At 48.3% G+C, this 25,061-nt stretch overlaps 2 protein-coding genes across 4 annotated transcripts; one reads left to right on the plus strand and one right to left on the minus strand.

Annotated features, from left to right (window-relative positions):
• Positions 1-7,274: 7,274 nt before the first annotated feature.
• TMEM176A (transmembrane protein 176A) lies at positions 7,275-11,568 on the minus strand. 2 transcript variants are annotated; one of them, XM_009204200.2, is made up of 7 exons: positions 11,465-11,567; positions 10,590-10,841; positions 10,046-10,156; positions 8,930-8,986; positions 8,557-8,766; positions 7,917-8,027; positions 7,275-7,563 (listed from the first exon to the last, which is right to left on the minus strand). In XM_009204200.2, the coding sequence occupies exons 2-7, from the start codon at positions 10,761-10,763 to the stop codon at positions 7,528-7,530; spliced, it is 699 nt and encodes a 232-aa protein (XP_009202464.2). In that variant the 5' UTR covers positions 10,764-10,841; positions 11,465-11,567; the 3' UTR covers positions 7,275-7,527. The 2 variants fall into 2 exon arrangements, with proteins under 2 accessions (XP_009202464.2, XP_009202465.2); XM_009204201.2 differs by lacking the exon at positions 7,917-8,027 and having other exon boundaries at positions 11,465-11,568.
• A 6-nt stretch (positions 11,569-11,574) lies between these two features.
• TMEM176B (transmembrane protein 176B) lies at positions 11,575-21,121 on the plus strand. Of its 2 annotated transcripts, XM_003896853.5 has the most exons (7): positions 11,575-12,006; positions 15,761-15,969; positions 18,338-18,448; positions 18,808-18,864; positions 19,096-19,317; positions 20,229-20,348; positions 20,784-21,121. In XM_003896853.5, exons 2-7 carry the CDS (start codon positions 15,766-15,768, stop codon positions 20,874-20,876), a joined length of 807 nt encoding a protein of 268 aa, XP_003896902.2. In that variant the 5' UTR covers positions 11,575-12,006; positions 15,761-15,765; the 3' UTR covers positions 20,877-21,121. The 2 variants fall into 2 exon arrangements, with proteins under 2 accessions (XP_003896902.2, XP_021792110.2); XM_021936418.2 differs by lacking the exon at positions 18,338-18,448.
• The last annotated feature ends 3,940 nt before the right edge of the window (positions 21,122-25,061 follow it).

Raw genomic sequence — 25,061 nt, forward strand, 5'->3', positions numbered from 1 at the left:
GGGACCTACTACAAGAAATAAAGGAGGAAAGAATGAAAATTGGGAGAACAACACCAGTCTCTGCCAAAGGCCACTTCATGGCCTTCTATGGTGTCTGCATAGTCAGTCCCACTGATGATGTATATAGCTCTGGTTTTCCTCATGCCCATTCTAGAAGTTTGAACAAAGGAGATTATATTCCCATTTGGGGACTCTGTTATATTTCCTCTGAGGTAGGGAGGAGGAATTGTTATATTGCTTAGGATTGTCTTGGCAATGTGGGCTCTTTGTTGGTTCCATATGAACTTCAGTTTTTTCCAATTCTGTGAAGAAAGTCATTGGTAGCTTGATGGGGATGGCATTGAATCTATAAATTACCTTGGGCAGTATGGCCATTTTCATGATATTGATTCTTCCTATCTATGAGCACGGAATGTTCTTGCATTTGTTTGTGACCTCCTTTATTTCATTGAGCAGTGGTTTGCAGTTCTCCTTGAAGAGCTCCTTCACATCCCTTGTAAGTTGGATTCCTAGGTATTTTATTCTCTTTGTAGCAATTGTGAATGGGAGTTCACTCATGATTTGGCTCTCTGTTTTTCTGTTATTGATGTATAGGAATGCTTGTGATTTTTGCACATTGATTTTGTATCTCGAGACTTTGCTGAAGTTGCTTATCAGCTTAAGGAGACTTTGGGCTGAGACGATGGGGTTTTCTAAATATACAATCATGTCATCTGCAAACAGGGACAATCTGACTTCGTCTTTTCCTAATTGAATACCCTTTATTTCGTTCCCTTGCCTGATTGCCCTGGCCAGAATTTCCAACACTATGTTGAATAGGAGTGGCGAGAGAGGGCATCCCTGTCTTGTGCCAGTTTTCAAAGGGAATTCTTCCAGTTTTTGCCCATTCAGTATGATATTAGCAGTGGGTTTGTCATAAATAGCTCTTATTATTTTGAGATACATTCCATCAATACCTAGTTTATTGAGATTTTTTAGCATGAAGGCTGTTGAAATTTGTCAAAGGCCTTTTCTGAATCTATTGAGATAATCATGTGGTTTTTGTCTTTGGTTCTGTTTATGTGATGGATTATATTTATTGATTTGCATATGTTGAACCAGCCTTGCATCCCAGGGATGAAGCTGACTTGATCATGGTGGATAAGCTTTTTGATGTGCTACTGGGTTCAGTTTGCCAGTATTTTATTCAGGATGTTTGCATTGATGTTCATCAGGGATATTGGTCTCAAATTCTCTTTTTTGGTTGTGTCTCTGTCAGGCTTTGGTATCAGGATGATGCTGGCCTCATAAAATGAGTTAGGGAGGATTCTCTCTTTTTCTATTGATTGGAATAGTTTCAGAAGGAATGGTACCAGCTCCTCTTTGTACCTCTGGTAGAATTTGGCTGTGAATCCATCTGGTTGTGGAAATTTTTTGGTTGGTAGGCTATTAATTATTGCCTCAATTTCAGAGCCTGTTATTGGTCTATTCAGAGATTCAACTTCTTCCTGGTTTAATCTTTGGAGGGTGTATGTGTCCAGGAATTAATCCATTTCTTCTAGATGTTCTAGTTTATTTGCATAGAGGTATTTATAGTATTCTCTGATGGTAGTTTGTATTTCTGTGGGGTCGGTGGTGATATCCCCTTTATCATTTTTTAGTGCGTCTATTTGATTTTTCTCTTTTCTTCTTTTTTAGTCTTGCTAGCAGTCTATTTTGTTGATCTTTTCAAAAAACCAGCTCCTGGATTCATTGATTTTTTGAAGGGTTTTTAGTGTCTCTATCTCCTTCAGTTCTGCTCTGATCTTAGTTATTTCTTACCTTCTGCTAGCTTTTGAATGTGTTTGTTCTTGCTTTTCTAGTTCTTTTACTTGTAATGCTAGGGTATTTATTTTAGATCTTTCCTCCTTTCTCTTGTGGGCATTTAGTGTTATAAATTTCCCTCTATACGCTACTTTAAATGTGTCCCAGAGATTCTGGTACGTTGTGTATTTGTTCTCATTGGTTTCAAAGAACATCTTTATTTCTGCCTTCATTTTGTTAAGTACCCAGTAGTCATTTAGGAGTAGTCATTGTTCAGTTTCCATGTACCCGTGTGGTTTTCAGTGAGTTTCTTTATCCTGAGTTCTAATTTGATTGCACTGTGGTCTGAGAGACAGTTTGTTGTGATTTCTGTTCTTTAATGTTTGCTGAGGAGTGCCTTACTTCCAATTATGTGGTCAATTTTGGAATTAGTGTGATGTGGTGCTGAGAAGAATGTATATTCTGTTGATTTGAGGTGGAGAGTTCTGTAGATGTCTATTAGGTCTGCTTGGTGCAGAGCTGAGTTCAAGTCCTGGATATCCTTGTTAACCCTCTGTCTTGTTGATCTGTCTAATATGGACAGTAGGGTGTTAAAGTCTCCCATTATTATTGTGTAGGAGTCTATGTCTCTTTGGAGGTCTCTAAGGACTTGCTTTATGAATCTGGGTACTCCTGTATTGGGTGCATATATATTTAGGATAGTTACCTCTTCTTATTGAGTTGTTCCCTTTACCATTATATAATGGCCTTCTTTGTCTCTTTTGATCTTTGTTGGTTTAAAGTTTGTTTTATCAGAGACTAGGATTGGAACCCCTGCTTTTTTTTGCTTTCCCTTTGCTTGGTAGATCTTCCTCCGTCCCTTTATTTTGAGCCTATGTGTGTCTCTGCACGTGAGATGGGTCTCCTGAATACAGCACACTGATGGGTCTTGACTCTTTATCCTATTTGCCAGTCTGTGTCTCTTAATTGGGGCATTAAGCCCATTTACATTTAAGGTTAATATTGTTATGTGTGAATTTGATCCTGACATGATGTTATCTGGTTATTTTGCTGGTTAGTTGATGCAGTTTCTTCCTAGCATCGATGGTCTTTACAATTTGGCATGTTTTTGCAGTGGCTGGTACTGGTTGTTCCTTTCCACATTTAGTGCTTCCTTCAGGAGTTCTTGTAAGGCAGGCCTGGTGGTGACAAAATCTCTCAGCATTTGTGTGTTTGTAAACTATTTTATTTCTCCTTCACTGATAAAGCTTAGTTTGGCAAGATACGAAATTCTGGGTTGAAAATTCTTTTCTTTAAGAATGTTAAATATTGGCCCTCACTCTCTTCTGGCCTGTAGAGCTTCTGCCAGAGAGATCCACTGTTAGTCTGATGAGCTTCCCTTTGTGGGTAACCTGACCTTTCTCTTTGGCTGCCCTCAACATTTTTTCCTTCATTTTAGCCTTGGTGAATCTGACAATTAGGTGTCTTGGGGTTGCTCTTCCCAAGGAGTATCTTTGTGGCATTCTCTGTATTTCCTGAATTTGAATGTTGGCCTGCTTTGCTAGGTTGTGGAAGTCCTCCTGGATAGTATCCTGAAGAGTATTTTCCAACTTGGTTCCATTCTCCCTGTCACTTTCAGGTACACCAATCAAATGTAGATTGGTCTTTTCACATAGCCCCATATTTCTTGGAGGCTTTGTTTGTTTCTTTTTACTCTTTTTTCTTTAAAGTTTTCTTGTTGCTTTATTTCATTAATTTGATCTTCAATCACTGGTACCCTTTCTTCCAGTTGATTGAGTCAGTTACTGAAGCTTGTGCATTCGTCCTGTCGTTCTTTTGCCATGGTTTTCAGCTCCATCAGGTCATTTAAGGTCTTCTCTGCACTCTTTATTCTAGTTAGCCATTCGTCTAATCTTTTTTCAAGGTTTTAAGCTTCCTTGCGATGGGTTCAAACATCCTCCTTTAGCTCAAAGAAGTTTGTTATTACCGACCTTCTGAAGCCTGTCAACTTGTCAAAGTCATTCTCCATCCAGCTTTGTTCCATTGCTGGTGAGGAGCTGCGATCCTTTGGAGGAGAAGAGGCGTTCCGGTTTTTAGCATTTTCAGCTTTTCTGCTCTGATTTCTCCCCATCTTTGTGGTTTTATCTACCTTTGGTCTTTGATGTTGGTGACCTACAGATGGGATTGTGGAGTCAGGTCTCTCAGCTGCAGGTCTGTTGGAGTTTGCTGGAGGTCCATTCCAGACCCTGTTTGCCTGATCAGAACAGCAAATATTGCTGCCTGATCCTTCCTCTGGTAGCTTCATCCCAGAGGGGCACCTGCCTGTATGAGGTGTCAGTCGGCCCCTATTGGGAAGTGTCTCCCAGTTAGGCTACACAGGGGTCAGGGACCCACTTGAGGAAGCAGTCTGTCAGTTCTCAGAGCTCAAACGGTGTGCTGGGAGAACCACTGCTCTTTTTGCAGCTGTCAGACAGGGAGGTTTAAGTCTGCAGAAGTTTCTGCTGCCTTTTGTTCAGCTATGCCCTGCCCCCTGACCCCTGGAGGTGGAGTCAACAGAAGTAGCAGGCCTTGCTGAGCTGTGGTGGGTTCCTCCCAGTTCAAGCTTCCCTGGCTGCTTTGTTTACCTACTCAAGCCTCAGCAATGGCGCATGTCCCTCCCCCTGCCAGGCTGCTGCCTTGCAGGTTGATCTCAGACTGCTGTGCTAGCAGTGAGCAAGGCTCTGTGGGTTTGGGACCCTCCTAGCCAGGCATGGGATATCATCTCCTGGTGTGCTGTTTGCTAAGACTGTTGGAAAAGCACAGTATTTAGGCGGGAATGTTCCATTTTTCCAGGCACAGTCTGTCATAGCTTCCCTTGGCTAGGAAAGGAAAATTCCCCGATCCCTCGTGCTTCTCCGGTGAGGCAATGCCCCACCCTGCTTTGGCTCACCCTCTGTCCAACCAGTGGGCTGCACCCACTGTCCAACCAGTCCCAATGAGATGAACCAGGTACCTCAGTTGGAAATGCAGAAATCACACATCTTCTGTGATGATCACACTGGCAATTGCAGACCGGAGCTGTTCCTATCTGGCCATCTTGGAACGCACCGACATTCTTGATTTTTTGATCTTCTGTGTCAAGTTGAGAATTGGCCAATCAAATACTAACAAAACTCTGGTGAGATTTTGATTTGGATTGCACTGAATTTATGCATAAATTTGGAGGGAGATGCCATCTTTACAAAATGGAGTCCTCCCATCTATGAACATGGTATGTGTCTTTTTATTTAATTTAGGTATTCATTAATGTTTTTCAATAAAGTTTTATGATTTTCTTTACCAGTCTTGAGTATCTAGATTTATTTCTAAGTATCTTACAGTGTTGTTGCTACTGTAAACTAAAAAAAATTTTTCCTTAAAAAAAGCCAGCAAGGCATTTACTTTCTGTCGCATAGAGCTGTTCAAAGGTAAGTATCCAGGATTGGTTGGGTGTATTCAATTATGTTGTTGAGGGTCCAGCCTCCTTTGTCTTTTGTATCATTTCCAACTTGTGGCTATTACCTGCTTAGCCACGAGATGGCTCCTCCAGTGCCAGGTATGGAGTCCTGATTCCTGGGAGAAGGCGAGGAAGCAGAAAGCAGAAATTAGGGAAACCAACCAATTCTTTCTGTTCCCAGTGAATTCTCTTGACTTCTCATTGGCTGAGAGTGTGGGTCGTTGCAATCCTCAGTTGCAAGGAAGGCTGGCAGTAGCGACTTAAAAACAAAACAAAACTGGATTTCTGTCAGTAAGGAAGAGAGAATGATGATTGGATTGACCACGAGTGGTCTCTTTGTTTCTAGCAATGCTCTTGAATAGAGCCATACTAATTTGTTTTTTTTCCCCCATCCTTTTGCTATCTTTCTGTACCTTTGCTTTAGTTGTATTTCATGTAAATAGCATATGGATGAGTTTTATAAAAATACAGTCTATGTTTCAAATGGACTATTTTATCCATTTATATTTATTGCACTTACTCATAAACTTAATTTATAATCATCATTTTTTTTTTTTTGCTTTCTATTTATTTGTGTCACTTTAAAAAATATAGTCTTGCAGATCATTTAAGGGCTCAGTTGAAGGTAAATTTTTCCAGGCAGAATTTGCATTTGTTTCTGACAGGTGTCAGGGGTCACTACCATCTTGAGGACCTTTAAATTATTTTCTCAGGGTTTGGCGGCTTATTCAAGGAGTGGGAATTCCATCCCTAAGTCCATGTTAGGGCTGGCTTGTATTCATGAATCTTCATCTGACTCCTATCACCAAGAGTTTACTTGTCATCCCCCTCTATGGAGTGGATTTTTTCGCAATTCTTCTCTGAAAGTGAAGATGTATACTGGGTCCTCCACTGTAACTCTCCAGCTTAAGTGGCTCTAGGCTTCATTTATTGTCTTTCACATAGTTATTAAGTGCAGTTTTGGGTTGCAAGAGGTTGGCAGATGCCCTTAGGGCAGTGTGCAGGAAAGAGTTAACACAGAGAGTCACCCTTTACAAGGTTTTGCTACCCTTGGTTGTCTTCTAGGAATTGGGCTTCTGGAATGTTCCTATGCTGATAAGGTGGTTTTGTGTGCCTGTGTACTAAATTTCACTCTATCAGCTTGCCTAGACTGTACAATGTGATTTCAGGTGGACACCTGCTTTTCCTCTGGGAGTCTGGAATTGCAGTAGCTGTGCAGGTGGAGGGAGTGCCTATGTGGCTAGCTCTCAATAAAAACCCTGGTCTTTGAGTCTTAGGTGGGCTTCCCTGGGCAGAAACACTGCTGTATTACTGTGTAGCCTCTCACTGTGGGAGGATATAGGAAGCCTGTGCCCAGATTCTTCCAGAGTCCACCTAATGTGTTCTTTCCCCACCTTGTGTGTCCTTTTACTATAATATAACTTAGCCATGAACACAACTACATGCTGAGCCCTGTAGGTCCTTCAAGTGGAACACTGAGTATGTGGGTGGTTGTGGGACTAACACAGGCAGATACTGGCTTCCACTCTGAATTCTTGCCCCTACTTCTTCTATAGGCTTTGATGGCCTCCATCTTTTTCTTGGTTCATAGTCATGAATTTAAAAATACATGATTCATATTTTATACAGCAGTTTTAGGATTTTTTATGGATAATTTGTAAGGTTTCTATTTTGTCATATTGTTGGATGTCCTTTCTTTATTGTTGGATGTCCTATCAATGTTATGTTGTCTACTTAATCTTTTCAAACAGACAATAAAAAAAAAATCTAATTCTTAAATTGCCAAGCATTCACCTTCTTAAATGTTAGTGGTAGGGAGTGGGCTCAGAGTCTCAGCCCCGTTCATCCTTTATTCCTAAGCCTTTGAACCTACAGCCACAGGACCAGCCTCAAAGAGGTTCTAGCTCCAGGGCCAGCAGCTCTAGCCTGAGGCAGGAGGTTGGGGAGCTGTGGGAGGGTGTCTGAGGTTTGCCGTTGGCTCCTTCTCCACTTCCTCCTCCAACCAAGAGAAATTCCCTGGAATAACTAAGCGAGAACCTGGGAACAATAACATGAGAGTTTATTATCACATGACTGCTCAGGAGGGGACATGAAGCGGAGCAGGATGGGGAAGGGATGTAAGGAATGGGCAAGTGCTGCTGGAGCAGGGTTGTGGCCATGGTCATGGCAGCAGGATAACTGGGGATGTTGAAGAGTCTCTTTTCCCCAGTCTGGTTCTTCCAGCAGTCAGATGCAGGGATGCGCAGTGCAGAAGCACCAGGCGCTAATAATCAGGAGAGGCATGGCTAGATTCAGCTCACTTCCAACATCTCTTTCTGGTGTCTTTTCTAAGGGAAAAGGAAAGGCAAGACAATCGTGAGTGGGAAAGAAAGGGCGGAGTCTTTCCTCCAGGGCAGCTTAGCTCTGCAACTACCAGAATCAGCTGCATGGTACCTGATGCAAAGGTATAGCATGGATATGGACTTCCCTGGATTCCTAGGCTCTTTGACTTGGGGGCCACTTGGTTGGGGATAGGGGCTTTCCGGGCTGGGCCACCACTGGGTAGAAAGACAGGCATGATAATAGTTGGGACTTGAGTCATGAGCCCCTTTTTCCTCCCCAAACTGTCCACTGTCCATTCCTGTCTCCTTTGAGCAGCTCCACTGCCCCAAACACACAGGCACACACTTTAGGGACTCACCCCTTTGGTTGGGAACTTTCTCCAGCAGTACAGCCACAGAGGGGCCAAAGATGCCAGAAACAGCAGAATCCAGACACCCAAGAGCATGGCATGAAGGGTACGGATTAAGGCCTGGGGACAGAGGGCCAAGGCCATAAGCACCAGGATGACAACTGCCTTCCTGCTCTGTCCTCATGCTCCTTGTTGACCTGGGAAAATCTCTACCCCTTTATCTTCAAGTTTGTGGCTTCTGGAGGGGAAGTCAATGCATTTAGTGTGCAGAATGCAGCTGGAAACCCCTCACATTGGGCCTGCGTCCTCATTCACACAGTGACAGGTTTGGGCTATGATTTGATTCCCTGATAACCTCCAAGACTTCAGAGGATCAAGGGAAACCATGCATTTAACACCTTTGCAGCACTTTGCACACTTGCTATATTGGTTCACTTATTATTATTTTAATGCTTGTATTGCCCACTAGTCTGTAATACCCTACAGGAGCCATTTCTGTTTTGTCTGATGCTTTGTCCTTGGTGACAATACTCAAGCTTGGTGCAGAATAGGTAACAGCTATTTCTGGTGGAGAAGCTGACTCTTGCCCCTCGCCTGGCCTGGCTATCCCTGCCCCACCTGCTGCTGCACCTTCCCCTTGGCCACCTACCTTTAGCATGTACAGGAAGGAGGTACACAGGTGTAGCCTTCTGACTTCTTCTGGACTGTCAGTGGGGGCTGGGGTGATCCAGCCACTCGAGGTGGAGATGTGGCAGATACTGTCGTAATAATAGCCATATCGGAAATCTTCATTCCAAAGTTTGAGGGCAGCGATGGCTGTGAAGAAGGCTGCTAGCGCTAGCAGAGTCCTCAGCAGGGCCTGGGGAGGAAGGAGGCAGAGAGAAATCTTCATGTTTCAGTCTCTCCCAGAGTCCAATCGGGGGAAAACAGGGCAAGGCTCAGAGAAGCCTGCAACAGGGCAGGAGATTGGGGTGGCCTCCAGCCTGAACCTGGTCCCCTCCCATGCCCTTCCCTGAACTTACCCAGTAGGTACCACCCCGTTTCTCATAAATGAAGGCAGTAGCTCCAGCTAGCACAGCCTGGGGAGAGATTGAGCCAGGAGCAGGCTTAGCACAGGAAATGCAAGTCCCCTCCGATGAGACAGCCTCCATGCAGCAGGCCCTTCCCTAGCACACTCAGCTTGGGCGGGAGGTTTCATGCTAAGCTTTAGTACCCATGGTAAGATAACTGCTGAGAGGGTGGAGCCCGATCCAACTCCTGAGGCTACAGAAGGCCCTGCTTTAGTGACACCTAAGAGCTGTGGTCAAACCAGGTGTGAGCTCCTAAACCTTCCTTTTTAAACAACACCAAGTGCTTTATGAAAGTTCCAGGGATGGTGGGATCTTGTGGATAAAAGTCATAGGGTGTTGCAGAAGCTCTCAATAAAGGATGAGTCTATACAGAGTGGGCACTATTAGGTTTAGAAGCCTGTCCTAACAGTGCCCAATGATCCACTCAGCTGAGCTTGAAGAACAGGAAATCTAGTATATCCCAGTGGACAGGTGGACCTGAATCCTGTTTGGCTAATTCTGTAACTAATCTGGGTATTTTGCCATGGGGTGGGTGAAGGTGATTACTCTTGGCTTCTCTCAGTAAATACAAGTGTTTTACTGCTATTCTGAGGGTGTAGGTACCATGACCAGCCTACCCAGCTCCTGTGCAAACTGCACACACCCATCTATGGACAATTCCTGGGTTCCCATTGTGTGCAGGGCCTGTGTAGGACAATGGGAATAACCAGGGGGTGATGCTTCCTGGGGGATCACATACTATCCGGCACGGTCTGCCTCCCCCATCTCAACGCAAGTATCCAGAGATGAGCAGGTCCTTAGATCCTTAGTTGACATTAACTGTTGAAGGCAGGAGAGGCGGCCAGCCTGGTAGGAGCAGCACTGGGCAGGGTATGGGAGAGCAGTGTGACTAGGACATGCCACTACTGCCCTCAGCTGTTTGCTCATCTGAACAGGCAGGGAATGGGCCTAGATAATCAGATCTTTCCGACTGCCAGCATTCTGTGGCCCCATGTTGGAGGAAGGCAATCAGGACAGCAAGGCTCCACACTTCTCACAGGCAGTCAAGCACTGTCCTGCTCTACTCACCACAGCCCCTGTCCAGATGGCAGCTCCCGAGGTGACCAGGAGGGTATAGTCGCGGATGTAGAAAAATCCTCCCAGGACTGCACTCAAGATCCCCAGCACAATCTGCATCACCTGAAAGACAAAGGACCCAAGATCCCAGCTCCGAGGTGGAGCCGCCACTGCAGGGATTAACCGCTAAAACCCCAAAAAGAGAGAGAGAGAGAGAGGAGAAGAGAAAGGAGAAGAGGAAGAGGAGGAGAAAGAAGAAGAGGAAGGAGGGGGAGAAAAAAGAGAAAGGGAGGAGAGCCGGCCCATCCTGAGTTTGGCCGAGAGGAAAGGGCTCCACTGATGGGGACTCCGCACAGTCGGTGGCTCCTCCACACCCGTTCAGCCCAGAGCCTCCCCTTCCCAGGCTCTTACTGAAAATGCCAGAGAATCACATTCCTAAGTAAGAAGACACAACTGGCTCGGTGTCCTGTTGAGAGGGAGGCTGGCAGAGAGTGCTGCTGCGGCAGGAGGTGGGGAGTCCCTCCTGCCACCCCACGAGGCAGGCCATCACACTCACCCACGAGGCCACCAGCAGCCGGCTGCTGCCCCTGGCCTGGGTGGTCCGGGGCTGCAGTGCAGAGCAGCAGGTCAGCAGGAGCTTGGCCAGGGCAGACTCCTGGTGGATGTGCACATCGACGTGGGTGGGTTGTGGGGCCTCCAGGGCCATCTCATTACTGTCGGCTGTCTCCATTGTCAGGGACACCGTGTGTGAAGAAGGCAGCACCAGGGAGGAAGGGCTGTCAGAAGATTTTCGCAGATTTCACTGGAGCTGGGGAAGTCAGGGACCAGTGGGTCACCGAATGAATGGCTGTCCTGGTCACAGAGCCGCACCCCTGCCCCCTCAGGAGGGGAGTGTGTGTAGCAGAGGGGGCTGCTGATCATGCTGGGGCTGCTGCGACCGCTGAGCCTGCGGGAACCTCACCTTTCGCCCCAGATCTGCTCTGTCCCCCGCATCCTCCTCCCAGGGCCCAGGCGTCTAGGTCAAGCAGCGCCCCACGCCCCCACCCCTCACCCCCTCCACCTGGGCTCTTCCTGAGGTCTCCCCTCCACGGTCTGCAGGCTCTGAGACAGGACCGAGCCCTTGGCTGCCTGTGGAGCTCCTGTGGCAGCAGCCGCGCCCTGGCTAGGCTCCGGATACCCCCCTGCCCCCGCCACCGCCGACCTCCAGCTCCACAGACCGTTGCTCACGCCCGACGGGTTCACGCAGGGGCCGCGGGGCAGTGCGGAGAGAGGTCAAAAGCGGGGGCCGCACCTGGCCTCCTCCGCAGTCCCCTCCCTGCAGTCTCATCCCTGGGTGGGGGTCCCTCCTACGCCCCTCCAGCTGTGCGGAGGCACCTTGGGGCGCGTGCGGAAGGAGTCCCGGGGGCAGCCAGGAGTGGGGCGCTGCCTCACCTGCGCTCCTCGGGACCTGCGGGCAGGCAGCGGGAGGGCTGGGGCGCCGGCTGGGGCGCCGCCTGGAGAAGTGGGTTGAAAATTGGAGGTGGAGGCGGGGGTGGAGGCGGGGGTGGGGTTGAACTTCAGCCCCTCGGGTTCACGGCAGGCTGCAGGGCCTGGGGTCCGTCTGGGGTTCTCCCGCTGCGCGAGGGTCACTGGGCTCTGGGGAGCTGGGAGCGTGCGCGGGCGGACGGCTCTGGGAAAGCCCGTGGGGTGGTCCTCGCCTCCAGCTCTGCCCAGCCAGGGCCGGCGTGCGAATGTGGGCGAGTGGGAGCGCAGGGGTCGCGCGGGGGCTCGGCCTTCTCCCGCCAGGTCCGCTCCTCCGGGCGGAACCCCCCTGCCGGACCCCGGGGCCCGCAGCTGGTTTCGGGAAACTGCGCAGCCTGGGCGGGGCCTCAGCCCCCACCCCTGCATCTGCCATCTCCGCCCTCCCGTCGCTCCCCTGCTCGGGGTCAGCTCCTGTCCGCTCTGCTACGCTGCCGGCTCCCGGAGGACGGCAGGTGAGGCAGGGACCCCGCGGGCCGGGAGACCCTCTTGCCGCAGGACCCTCTGTCACGAGGAGTCCCCAGGGCCATGCCCCCACCCCGTCCCGTCCACAAGACATCTTTCTTCCTCCATCCTGGTTTCCAGGAGAACTCGCGTAGGAGGGAGGGACAGCTGGGTGCAGGTGTTTCTCCCCAGGAAAACGGCTGGAGAGCAGGAGGAGAGGCTTGGGGCTGGCGCGTCCCCTGCACTTTCCGCCACCCGCACGCCTGGACCCTGGCTGGAGCCCTACGGTGGGGTGGCTCCTGGGACGGGGCCAGGGCGTGGCGGGGCTGCCGGACGCTTTCCCCAGTCCCGGGGCACGGGAGGAGCTGGACAGAGGAAAGCGTTCGGGGCAGCCGGGAAGAGCCCACCACCTACCAGGCGTCGGGCGGCCGGCAGGGGGAATCTCTGTGGTGCCAGCCTGGTTCAGATCCGACTCCTCAGGAGGGGGCGAGGCAGATCTAGGGGTTGGCGTGGGGTGGGGGAAGCAGTGGTCCTGGGGGCCCGGAGATAGCTGGAACCTGAGGTGCACTCAGGGCGAGGCCTGGGCCCTCAAGGGAAGGTCTGGCTGGAATCTGGGGCTGGGCTTCGTTTTGTGGGAAGCAGTCTGATGTGCATGTGCGGAATTGTCTAACTCCTGTCGTTTCTAACCCCAAGGAGGCCAGGTGGGTGAAAGAGTGAAAGTGCTTTGAAAAGTAGGTAGAGGACGAATGGCAGGTGTTATTAGAATTGTTAATATTATTTGATGTAAACTGTGATACTTAGCCAGGATGTCCATTAGAATTACCTAGGCAGGATTTATTTTAGAGCCAGGCAAGCTGATTCTAAAGTGCATGTGGAAAAGTAATCTAGCAAAAGTAGCCATGACAATTCTGAAAGAAAAACCACACGAGGGGATTGTGAAACAGCCCAATTAGCATTAAGCTCCAGGTTAAAATTGTGGTAATGATGCCTAGCCCATGAGACACGCCAATGGGCAGAATATAAGGCCTAGAATAGGCCTACATTCCTAGGGGAACTTCGTTTCTGCTCAGGAGAGAATTTTAAATCACTGAGAAAAAGAGGATGTATTCCACAAATGGAACGTATCTTTCAGAAGTTAAACATCGAATGACAGCAACAGAACTTGGATCCGTGTCCCAACGGCCAAAGTTGGTCACGCAGCTCCCAAATTCCAGATGGTCAACATTTAAAAGTTACAACTGAAAGCATAAAGCCACTTAGAAGAAAATGTGGAAGATTATTTTATAATCTTGAAACGGGGAAGTCCTTTAAAAGTCTAAGAGCTAGACACCGTAAATAGAATGAAATAGAATATGGATTGTATGAAAATACAAGCAAGGTCAAAAAATAAACTACAAATTGTAAAGAAACATTTGAAACTTATATCACAAATGGTAATTTTGTGAATAGATAAAGAACTTCCATAGAAAAAAATCAAAACGAAACAAGGACATAGGATGTGAATAGAGAGCTCACAAAAGAAGAAACAAAAATGCCCCTTAACGTATGAAAAAACAATCAACCTCACTCATAATAAGAGAACTATGGGCCAGGCGTGGTCCTGGTGGCTCACACCTGTAATTGCAGCACTTTGGGAGGCTGAGGTGGGAGGATTGCTTGAGTCCAGGAATTTGAGACCACCCTGGGCAACAAAGCAACACCCCATCTCTCTCTCTAAAATATAAAAGAGAACTGGCCAGGCGCGGTGGCTCACACCTGTAATTGCAGCACTTTGGGAGGCCGAGGTGGGTGGATCAGGAGGTCAGGGGATCGAGATCATCCTGGCTAACACAGTGAAACCCCGCTTCTACTAAAAATACAAAAAATTAGCTGGGCTTGGTGGTGGGCGCCTGTAGTCCCACTTACTTGGGAGGCTGAGGCAGGAGAATGGCGTGAACACGGGAGGTGGAGCTGGCAGTAAGCCGAGATCGCTCTGCTGCACTCCAGCCTGGGCGACAGAGTGAGACTCCATCTCGAAAAAATAAAATAAAAAAAATAAAAATAAATAATAATAAAAGAGAACCATGGATTAAAAATATATGCAAATCGTTACAGAAAGCAAGTTAGTGGTTGCTCATGGCCAGTGGTTGGGGTTATTTCCTGAGAAGGGGCTTTAGGGAACGTGTTGCAGTGTAGGAATGTCCTATATCTTGATTGTAGCTGTAATTGCACAAACGTATAAATTTGTCAAAACTCATTGAGATATACATTTAAAATGAAACATTTTATTACATAAAATTGATTAAAATCAATGCATTTTTCCCCATATAAAAGGAAAAGGATAAAAGAGTTTGCCTCCTGCGTGTGAATTGCTACCACCTCCATGGAGGGTAACTGACAATATCTTCTAAAATTGCAAATGCGCATTCCAGTTGCCCTGCCAATTCCACATTGTCTGTAATGGAAAAGGATTGGAAATAACCTAAATGTCTGCCAATAGGGAACCACTTAAATAAATTATAAGAAATTCATACTCTTGAAATATATGCAGTTACACAAGTGAGTGAAGAAGCTTTTGTGAAAGTTGTCAGAATCATAATCGAGTCACTTGTGTTAAAAAAAATCTGAAAATTAGAGCCTGAGAAAGCCCACAAGGCAGGGTTCTCTTGCGTAAACACCTGGTAACAAAAATCGTCACAAAGGACTCTGTAAAATGACAACCTTACACAAAAAAATACTTCTGTGAGGACATCCACCAGCAACTGCCTGTCTAACCCTGGACAGGTGTCACCCTTGTTATTGATCCTTGTAGCCAAGGATGATCATCTCAAAGTGATTATGTAAGTCTCCCCATTTTTCCTTTAAAAACCTTTGTCTTCTTTTACCTGCCTGAATGTGCACACGATTTACTATGGTAAGCATATTCTCGTTGTAATGCCCTATTCCAGAATAAATCTCATTTTCTTTTGGAGAACCTCTCTCTGTTATTTAGGTTGACGCTTTTTATGGACTCATGTAGGGTTATTCTAAAAACATATGATCATGTGAACACAGCGTCATGCAAATGAGTGTGTATAGTGTGCTGCTATTTGTGAGGAAAGGGGGGAGAAATACTTTTTCACACTTTGGTATGCAAAAATGTCATGGTAGGATTTATAAGAAACCGATCATATTACTTTCCATCTGCAAGGCAAATAGGTGGTTGAGGGAAAAAGATGAGAGATAAGGTTTTAAAGGTATATATAGCCTTTGGTATCTCTTAACATTTTTATGTGTAAAGTATTTTGTGTAAAGATATATATACAGATATACTAAGTCACTAATCACTGAGGTCACTGTGACATTGATATCTGCATTGGGAAGACCTTTTGGATCTTGACAAAGACACTGTTTTTTTTTTTTTTTTTTAGGATGGAGTCTCACTCTGTTACCCAGGCTGGAGTGCAGTGGCAAGATCTCAGCTCACTACAACCTCAGCCTCCCGGGTTCAAGTGATACTCCTGCCTCAGCTTCCTGAGTAGCTGGGACTACAGGTGCACACCACCATGCGAATTTTTGTATTTCTAGTAGAGAAGGGGTTTACCACATTGGCCAGGCTGGTCTTGAACTCCTGACCTCAGGTAATCCACCCACCTCAGCCTCCCAAAGTGCTGGGATTACAGGCGTGAGCCATTGTGCCCATCTGGGATCTTGACAAAGACACTATTTATCTCCTTTCACCTGTGCTGTGTATTTTTCCCTCACCTAGTTCCCAGACCTCACTTCTGTATGTCTTCTCCCTGACAGGCAGGATGACCCAAAACACGGTGATTGTGAATGGAGTTGCTGTGGCCTCTACGCCATCCCAGCCCTCCCACATCAACGTCCACATCCACCAGGAGTCAACTTTGACACAACTGCTGAAAGCTGGAAGTTCTCTGAAGAAATTTCTTTTTCACCCTGGCGACACTGTGCCTTCCACAGCCAGGATTGGTTATGAGCAGCTGGCTCTAGGGGTAAGACTGGGCTGGTGCAGGATAGGAGGGCACATTAACGAGGTGATGAGGTCAATTAAAATATGGAACCAAATCTTCAAAATTAAAACATTTTATTTGGGAGCAGATAATTGCAATTTGGGGCATACACACAGACCAGGTGGTCTCCAGTACTTCTTTGGAACAAAGAGAAGGTTAAAGGTTTATAAAAAGGAGAAATGTTACATATTGCCCTTCAAGAAAGATCATAGGTTTTGGGGAGCTGGCGAGCTCTGATGGGTGAGCGATGGTATGGGTAAAACGAATCGTAGAGTTGTAGCAAGGTCAGAAGCTGTAGATAAAGCTGGTTTCAGGTTGCAGCAGGCAGCTTCAGCAGCCTGATTTGTAGAGAATTACATTTTGGGAGCAACATTTTGTGCCCCTAGTGCTTTTTGCCCCTGGCCACTCGACTCTGTTTTAGTTGAGTGTGACAAGAATGACCCCATTTGTAGGCTCAGCTTTCACAATGGAAACTCTCCTTCTTCAATAGGATGCAAAAAAGGAAAGTGGGTTGAATTTCCATGAGAGGGACATGAGAAATCACTATTTGTATCTCATCCTGTGTAGGAAAAAGTTGTAAGTATCCCCACAGAAATTTGGTTGAAAAGGAATAATCGACCTCCTCTTTGGTGCAGAGGAGTTGGTCCCAGCCAGAGGTGGGGCAACAGGAAGAAGAATCTAGAGGCTGTTAATTCAGTTTCATTGACCCAACATGGACTGAGAGCCTACAGGTGCAAGGCAATGTGTTCAGCACTTCAGGCCAAACTACAGAGAGAATCCCTGGGCTATATCTAAAAGTGCTCAGTGACCATCAGAAGAAACAGCAGCTACACTAATGACTGGAACTAAAGGTAGATCAGGCGAGGGAGAAGCACATCTGACATCCTTGAGGGCAGGAGAACCCTGCATGGAGAAGGAATAGGTACAGACAGAGGTGGAAGATGGACAAAAAAGAATTCCAGGTTAAAGAATAACAGGAGCAAAGGCAAAGAAGCCGGAAGGCATAGGGCAAGTTCTATAATGGTTAAGAGTAAAGAAAATGGGCTTCAAGAATGGGTGATTTGGGGCCATGTTGCTGAGAACCTTGAAAGACCAGGGGTGGAGTCTGTCCTGAATCAGCTTTGACAGTGAGAAGACTGTGGATGGATTCTGAGCAGGAACCTGCCTCAGAGTCAGGAGGCATCCAGGTGAGAAGGATCGAGGGTCTGCACTTGCATAATCATAGCAGGAATGGTGAGGAGACAAAGGAGTCCCTGTCCTTCGCAGACCTCCATGGCATGGGAGTGAAGGGATGTGGGGGATAAGGGAAGAGAGGCATCCACAGCATACAGAGGGTTGAAGTGTGGGTGACCAGGAGATCAGAGCCCTGAAAGTCAAGAGGAGCAGACATTTGAGAGATGTGTGTGTGTGGTAGTTGGTGGGGGGTGTGGGATTTGGATGTGACAAATTCGAGATGCTGGTAGGATGTGCAGGTGGTTCGAGAGACGTGTGTGTGTGTGTGGGGGGTAGTTGGTGGGGGGTGTGGGATTTGGATGTGACAAATTCGAGATGCCAGTAGGATGTGCAGGTGGTGACAATTGGGTTTTCCAGGAAGAAGAGGAATTCTCTTCTGAGTTGGAGTTGGGTGTGTGAATGGCTTTTTGGGGTATGACACCTATGGAATGAAAAGAGGGGGAGCAGGATTGGGTAGGAGGAACCATCAGGCTGCAATGCAGACTCTGCCAGGCCAGTGGGGAGCTTCCAGGCAAAGGCTGCCCACTGCAGGAGTTCCATACTGGGTGGAGATGACCTTTGAGCCACTGTCTTGCTTAGTCATTGGCTGGGGGGGCCCTCCTCAGCATGTGTCTTCAGCTTGAAAAATTAGGGTGACCCTCAAGGAGCTGACAACTGTAGGCTGTCAGCAATCAAACAAGCCCTTTCTTGAAGGGGGTCTTAAAAGCACATCTTTGTGTCTGCCACAGAGCCCTCAAGAGTGTGTGTTTGGATCTGAAGAGAAAGGATAGGCCAGAAGCTCAGGTCAGGCTGGGGATTTGGATGGGACAATGGGACCTCTGAAGGAGAATAGGGGGAAAAAGTGGGAATCTTCAGTGGGATGAGAAAGTGTTGAAGTTGGGGAAAAGTGATGAAGGATAAATAGCCAAGCCTATGAGAAAGGTGAGGGGAGACCCAGGCCAGTGCTACTTCATGGATTTTAAGGAGACAGAACCTTCCAGAATCAGAGCTGTAGAGAGGTTAAGGCAGAGGAAAAGGAGAGGAGAGCCACCTAGATAGGAGCCAGGCAGCTGCTCCCAGGGCAGCTGGGGCACGTGGGCTCACAGGAAGGGGTCTGGTTTCTCATTCTGTCTTGCAGATGACTCAGATATTGCTGGGGGTTGTGAGTTGTGCTCTTGGAGTGTGTTTCTGCTTGGGGCCCTGGACTGTGCTGCGTGCCTCAGGCTGTGCCTTCTGGGCGGGGTCTGTGGTGAGTAAGGAACAGGCTGTGAGCCCGGAGGGAGGCAAGTTGTGATGGGCAAGAAGGTGCTTATAGATCTGGGTTGGGGCTCTGGGGAAGCAACCAAAGCCTCTGGGGCCAAATGACCTTTGGCCATGAGGAAGCTGCCCTAGGGTGTAGCTGAGACCCTGTCACTTCTCTTTTTCTCTTGAAGACAGGTGGGAGAGGTGGGGCAGGTGTAGGTGGAGTCCTGTCTCTGTGGCAGAGTTCTTTGTCTTTCCCTGGGATCCTGCTTCACATTGGCTGTTCTGGGAACTGCTGGTGGGAGGGTGATGATAGACCAATTCAGAAGAGTAAACTGGAGGCCTTTTTCTGGTGTCTCTTTTCAGGCGATCGCAGCAGGAGCTGGGGCCATTGTCCATGAGAAGCACCCGGGCAAACTTGCTGTGAGTCTTGGACACCCTTTCTCCTCCACCTTGTTCACTGACCCACTCCTGAGTTCTGCTGCATTACCTGTCTTCTGCCCTTTGGTTGCCAATATCTTGGGGTCTTTCTTGGAGGGGAGGAGAGGGTTTCCTGGACAGGGGCTGGGGAAGAGGAGATGGCTTTGAGGCAGGGACCTCATGACTCTTCCACTGATTGAAGGAGCCTGTGTCTTGACCCTCTTTCTCTTCCAGGGCTATGTATCCATCCTGCTCACCCTGGCAGGCTTTGCTACAGCTATGGCTGCTGTTGTCCTCTGCGTGAATAGCTTCATCTGGCAAACTGAACCCTTTTTATACATTGACACCGTGTGTGATCCCTCGGACGTCGTCATCCCTACCATTGGGTACAGATGGCAAAGTCAAGAGAACCAATGGCAGAAGGAGGAGTGTAGAGCTTACATGCAGATGCTGAGGGTGAGCAGGAGTCATCCAGTCTTTGGGGACCCATCACAGCTCTTTGTTCCCAGGGAGCTGGGGGCGCTGGAGGAGAGAGATGTAGGCTCTTTAAGCTTGGACCTCATGCTGAGTCTTTCATTCAGGAGGTTTTAATGTAAGCTGCAGACATTTCTCAGACCTCATGATATGAAGATCCTCTGAATCAAAGGGGATGAGGAACAAAGAGGAGATATTTCAGAGAGGAGATAGTGGGCCACTCTTCTGGCTTTTCTGGTGTGTCGGTATCCCAGTTTTCCATTACTGAATTAAAAACCACCCCAAAATGTAGTGGCTTAAAATTACAACTTACTATTTCTCACGGTGCTGTGAGTTGGCTGGATTCAGACGAGCCATCCTCACTCACGGGTTTTCTCATGCAGTTACAGTCAGATGGGGGGGAAGTTATCCAAGTGCTCGCCGAGGCTGGGGGTCTGAGATGATGCAGCTGCATGGTCCAGAGTTCAGTGGGGGCTGTCAGCAAGAGCCAGCGATCGCTTCTCCACGTGGCTTGGGCTTCTCATAGCACAGAAACTGGATTCCAATGGGGAGCACCCTAGTTGCAAGCATTTCCGGAGACAGAAAGTAGAAGCTGCCAGACCAGCTAAGGGCTACCCTGTCACTGGATAGTGTCACTTTCACTATGGCCAAAGCAGTCCTAGGCCCTTCCAGATTCTAGGGATTGAAGGAATAGTTTCCACTTCTTGACAGGGAGTGATAAGGTCACTCTGCAGACAAGCCAGTGGGATGGAAGCTGTGGCTGGACACACAGTCAGCTGTGGTGGGAGCAGCAAGCTGGATAGAGTCAGTGCCTGGGTGGGTGGAGAGGGTAGTGATGTGGCAGCATTGGAGTAGCTGATAGCTGACTATCTTTGTTTTTCCCTTATCTCCAGAAGTTGTTCACAGCAATCTGTGCCCTGTTCCTGGCTGTCTGTGTCTTGAAAGTCATTGTGTCCTTGGCTTCCTTGGGAGTGAATCTTCGAAACTTGTGTGGCCAGAGCTCCCAGCCCCTGGTGAGTTGTCGGGCAGGGGCCGCTGGACAGTGTGAGTCTGGGTGGTGAGTAGGAGTGCAGGTAGGAGTGCAGGGTCAGGGGCACCCGAACCTGAGGCTTGGCTGGTCCCCCTCAGCTTCTTTCCATATGCAACTCTCCCCTTTGCTGTCGGGGAATGTGGCCATCACCATGGTCCTGGGCCAACCCTCGCTGCCCTGTGCCTCTCTGCGCCCTCCTCTGCTCTGATCTCCCCACTCTCCCCTCTGCCCTGTCCCAAGTGTTCGTCCCACTCCCCTTCCTCTGTCACCTTGTTTTTTTTTTTTTTTGCCTAATCTGTGTTTCCTGTCACCTTTTCCTTTCCCTCCTCCTTTCCTCTTTCTGCTTTCTGAGTTCTATGATGCTAACTCTGCCTGCATCCTTTTCCCCGAAGGATTTCTTTTTTCTTTTTTTTTCCAGAATGAGGAAGGATCAGAGAAGAGACTACTGGGGGAGAATTCAGTGCCCCCCTCACCCTCTAGGGAGCAGACCTCCACTGTCATTGTCCTGTGAGCCGCCAAAGACCCCACCGGGATGCCCGCATGTCTCTGTCTGGGGCAGCCCAGGGCCCCCACTCCTGGCTCCTCATACTCGCCTCCCCTATGGCCGCTGTCCAGATCCTCCTCCTTTCTTGTCCCCACATCAGCACCTGCTGTTCCTGCTCCGGGGTTCTCAAGTCCATGAACAGATATTGTTGCATTTTCCACAGTGCTGATTAAACATAATAAACAATCCAGAAAAACAATTTTGCCCAGAAAGACATGGTTTCTCTTTGTTTATACACCTTGTGCGCCGTGAAAGGCCTTTCTTTGTGTCGCTATGTATGAGGTTAAATGGGAGCTGACTTATCCCATTGAAACACTGTCCCAAGAAGACTAAATTTAATTATGTTCTGCTCTACATCCCAGGTGGCAAAACCCCTTTTTATGATTTTATTCAATTCAGTGTAAAGTGGAAGGAAGTCTAGTGGGCCTAGAATCTTCTTACCTGCTGAGATTGTCTGGGCTCCGACGACCTCAGCCTGTAGACTTGAGAGAACTGTGTGGAGCATGGAACGAGATTTTTGCCCCCTCCCTCCCCATCTTCCTTCCTTTCTCTTTTTTTGTTTAGCAGTAATTAGTGTTGGTTCTGTCTCTTTTCCTCTCTCCACACCCACATAAACACCATCCTTAGTCTTCTTTCCTTTCATTATAAATGATAGCGAATTGATTTTGACTTTTTCCATTTTCTTTATATGTGAAGACATAAATATATAGATGTAAGCATTTCTCTAGCTGGAAAGCTGGTAGGGGCTTATGAAATCTCCATGAGGTCAGTTTCATGACTTAGCAGCCCCACAGGGCTGGTCTTCAGATCCAAGCCGATGGGCTGCAGGGCCTGCACCTTCCCTCTTGGCAGAGTGGTATCACAGAGGTGCAGAGCTGCTGCGCTGGGCGAGACCTGCTCCTGCACAGGACTTGGACTGGGGGCCTGTGCCGAGGGCGGTGCTGCGGTGCTGCTCTCCCTGGGGCCCTCACCAGCTTGTGCTTTACATAGAGGCTTATAAAGAAGCCTGTGAGACAGGAGTGTGTTCAGAATATGTGCGGGGTCAGCTCATTACATCCCGAGGGGCAAATCCAGCTCACTATCGAATTTTGTAAATAAAAATTTATCTAAACACAGCCACGACCATTTGTTTACACATGGTAGCTGTTTTTGTGCTACAAGGGCAGAGCTGAGGAGTCTTAACAGAGACTGAATGGCCCACAAAGCATAAATGGCCCACAAAACATTTACTAGTAGGCTTTTTACATGCAAAGTTTGCTGGCCACTATGTAGGAGCTTGCAGTGTAGAACGTTATGTTCTGTTTCGTGGTTGAGGGGCGTGGAGTGCTCAAGAGCCCCTCCCCAGGAGACCCAGCCTTGGATGAGCAGCAGGTGTGAAGTAAGCTGGTTTCCTCATTTCCCAGGGTCCAGAGCCCACAAATCATCAGGCGGAAAAACCTGGGCTCAGAACCATTGCAGTCCCCATCCTTCTCTCAGTCCCCAGTAAAGAAGACATTAGAATCTCAGAGGAATTTGGAATCTCCTGAACCTCAACATTTATTTTACCCCCAGTGATGGAGTAATGGAAGTCCCCAATTCTTTGCTAAACAGGCAAATGTAAAGTAGCTGAGCCCAGAAGCCAAGCTGGGTTGAAGTGGATAATGTGGAAAGAGACCCATTAGCAGGGCAAGAACCTACGGGGCCTCACTTAGCCAGGCTTCAGGGAATACTCAACCCATCAAAAAATGTGGATGGCCGCCCTTCCCCAGGTCTCATGTTTCCGCACATCTTGTGAGCAGTGGCACTGGCTGCCTTTTCAAAGATGTTCTCACCTCCTAGTGGGCAGCCTTGGAAAATAGTGTCTTCTTCTGGACCAAAGGACAGGCATGATTGCCTGTTATAAAAGAATCAGATGCCTCAAGCTCAGGGTTCCTCTTCTAGAACCCAGCACACTGGGTGTGCTGGTGTCACCTGCAATGCCTCTTTGCACTGTCTGTGGGATCTGGGGTCCTAGAACCCAAGCAAAATGCTGCTACTGTGACCACTGCTATTGCCATGTGTAATAAATTGTTCTTTGTCACAGCTCGGGGTTTTGTGGCTTCTACCAGCATCCATGAAACTGTGGCAGACTGACTTGCTGACCTGCATGTACAGTTAGATCTCAGACCCTTCACTGTTCCTGACTACCGCGTCCTGCTATGTGCAGGGTTATGATACACACAGACTTAAGAGAGAGCTTCTAACACCAAGAAGTTTACAGTCTGCTTAAGAGGCGAGGCATAAACCCTTTACTATGAAGAACGAATGTTACTTGACTGCCGAGTTAGCGATGCATGAGGCAGGAAGGTGGTGTGCTTGCTGAAGAACTGTAGGAAGACAAGGAACATGAGAAAGGAGAATGCAAAGTAGCAGACACTCACTGGCAGAGCACCCTGAGCTTGCTGTTGCTCACGTCATGAACAGCCAGGAGAACGCAGAGTGGGCAGAGCTGCTCATACCTCAGTGTCCATGGGCACATTTGATAGGACTGAGTTACTTGCCCACTCACCACCCTGACTCCAAGGAACTGTGGCCAAAGTTGGGGCAGGGGGATTGTCTTTTAGTTGTCACAAATGTTGACATTCAGGACTCCATCTACAAAGATCTCAATCTACACTGCAGCGTGGACAGAGGGCTGGTCCTCAAACCTGGAGAGTACCAGAGTCCTTGAGGCAGGAGGGAGACCATTTCGTGCTTCTGGGGTAGGGTGGGAGGTGGTGGGCATGAGGGGGTTCAATCTGTGTCCCCTCCAAATTCATATGTTGAGGCCTTAACCCCTAGTAGCTCAGGATGTGACTGTATTTGGAGATAGGGTCTTGAAAGAGGTAATTAAGTTAAAATGAGGTAATTGTGATGGGCCCTTGTCCAATATGTCTGATGTCTTTATGACAAGAGGCAATTAGAATGCTGACAGGCCCAGAGGGAAGGCCACGTGAGGACACAGGGAGAAGATGGCATTTACTAGCCAAGGAGAGCCTTGGAGGAACTCTGCTGCTGCCAAATCTTGGACTTCGGCCTTCCAGAACTGAGAGAAAAGAAATTTCTCCAGTTTAAGCTCCTCAGTCGGTGTTTTGTTATGAGAACCCTAGCAAACTCAGACACTGGGAGACAGGAGACAGCGTGGGACAGCCTGGGAGGGGGATCAGGTGTGCCCCAGCACTACGTTTTCAAAATCCCTTCCTTGTTTACTGTTGAGGAGCCCTTTGTGCAGCTCCCGGGTTCCCCACAAAGGGGTGCCTCTCATGGTGTGGGACCACACCTGCCTTTGCCACAGCTGAAAGCTGCAGTTCCCAGGAGCTGGTGTTCCTGGCACATCACCCTGAGGTCTCATCACATCCTCAGGCCACTGTCGCCCTGTGTTGCCGGATCCCACCAGCCTCTCCTCTCCCTCCACATCTGACTCCTCAGGGTCTCCAGGACACCTCCCCACCCCCTAAGTGCTGCCTGGGGGGCACCCCACCCCCTTTGTCTTCACAACATCTCTTCTAGCATAATCTCTATCATCACAGGCATTTCTAGCACAGTCTCTTCTGGTATAATTTCCAGTAAATCTCCCAGGCTTTTCCGGTATAATCTCTTCCGGGAGCTCAGACGCTAACAAGCCAGAAAGAGCAGCTTCTGCTTTCTGCTTTGGATTTTAGCCAAAACTGTCCGAGGCGGAGAGAGAGAGGCTTCTGAAATGCCGTTTCCATCAAGGGCCCAGCTATGCGGTCAAAAAGAGGAAGTAGAAATACTTGGAAATCTGGGGCCACTGAAGTCTGTTTGTCATCTTGTCTTGATGACCTTGGGGTGCTGACACTTGCAGCTCCTGCTGAATGTCCTCTCTGCCCCCGAAGCAAGGCCCTGCCGCTCTGTTCTGGGACCTTTTCTTTCTGTTTCCACGTAGGGCAGATGACTCTGCTACCCCCGAGTGGGGCTTTGCAGGAGCTGCCCCGTCTCACACTGGGCATGTCTGTTCCTTGGGATGTGTCACTGGAGCAGATGAGGTGAAGGAGGGAGAGACTGGCCAGGGAGAATGAAGGAGCAGTAGAAACTCTACTCTGTTCTCTATAATCATGAGGGCTTTGGGGGCAGGGCACGGGATTCTCTGTGCAGGTCACACTCCCCACGGGATGGCTGACCTGTTGGCACTAG

This window comes from Papio anubis, chromosome 4 (genome assembly GCF_008728515.1).
Source record: "Papio anubis isolate 15944 chromosome 4, Panubis1.0, whole genome shotgun sequence".
NCBI lineage: Eukaryota > Metazoa > Chordata > Mammalia > Primates > Cercopithecidae > Papio > Papio anubis.

What these genes read in the sequence shown, in the direction of transcription:
- TMEM176A (XM_009204200.2), bottom strand. Translation starts at nt 10,763, where the DNA reads ATGGAGACAGCCGACAGTAATGAGATGGCCCTGGAGGCCCCACAACCC. An exon ending in CCATCTGGACAGGGGCTGTG is followed by an intron (nt 8,987 to 10,045) that starts GTGAGTAGAGCA and finishes ATCTCTCCCCAG; the next exon opens with GCTGTGCTAGCTGGAGCTAC. An exon ending in AACGGGGTGGTACCTACTGG is followed by an intron (nt 8,767 to 8,929) that starts GTAAGTTCAGGG and finishes CTTCCTCCCCAG; the next exon opens with GCCCTGCTGAGGACTCTGCT.
- TMEM176B (XM_003896853.5), top strand. Translation starts at nt 15,766, where the DNA reads ATGACCCAAAACACGGTGATTGTGAATGGAGTTGCTGTGGCCTCTACG. An exon ending in CCTTCTGGGCGGGGTCTGTG is followed by an intron (nt 18,449 to 18,807) that starts GTGAGTAAGGAA and finishes GTCTCTTTTCAG; the next exon opens with GCGATCGCAGCAGGAGCTGG. An exon ending in CTTACATGCAGATGCTGAGG is followed by an intron (nt 19,318 to 20,228) that starts GTGAGCAGGAGT and finishes CCTTATCTCCAG; the next exon opens with AAGTTGTTCACAGCAATCTG.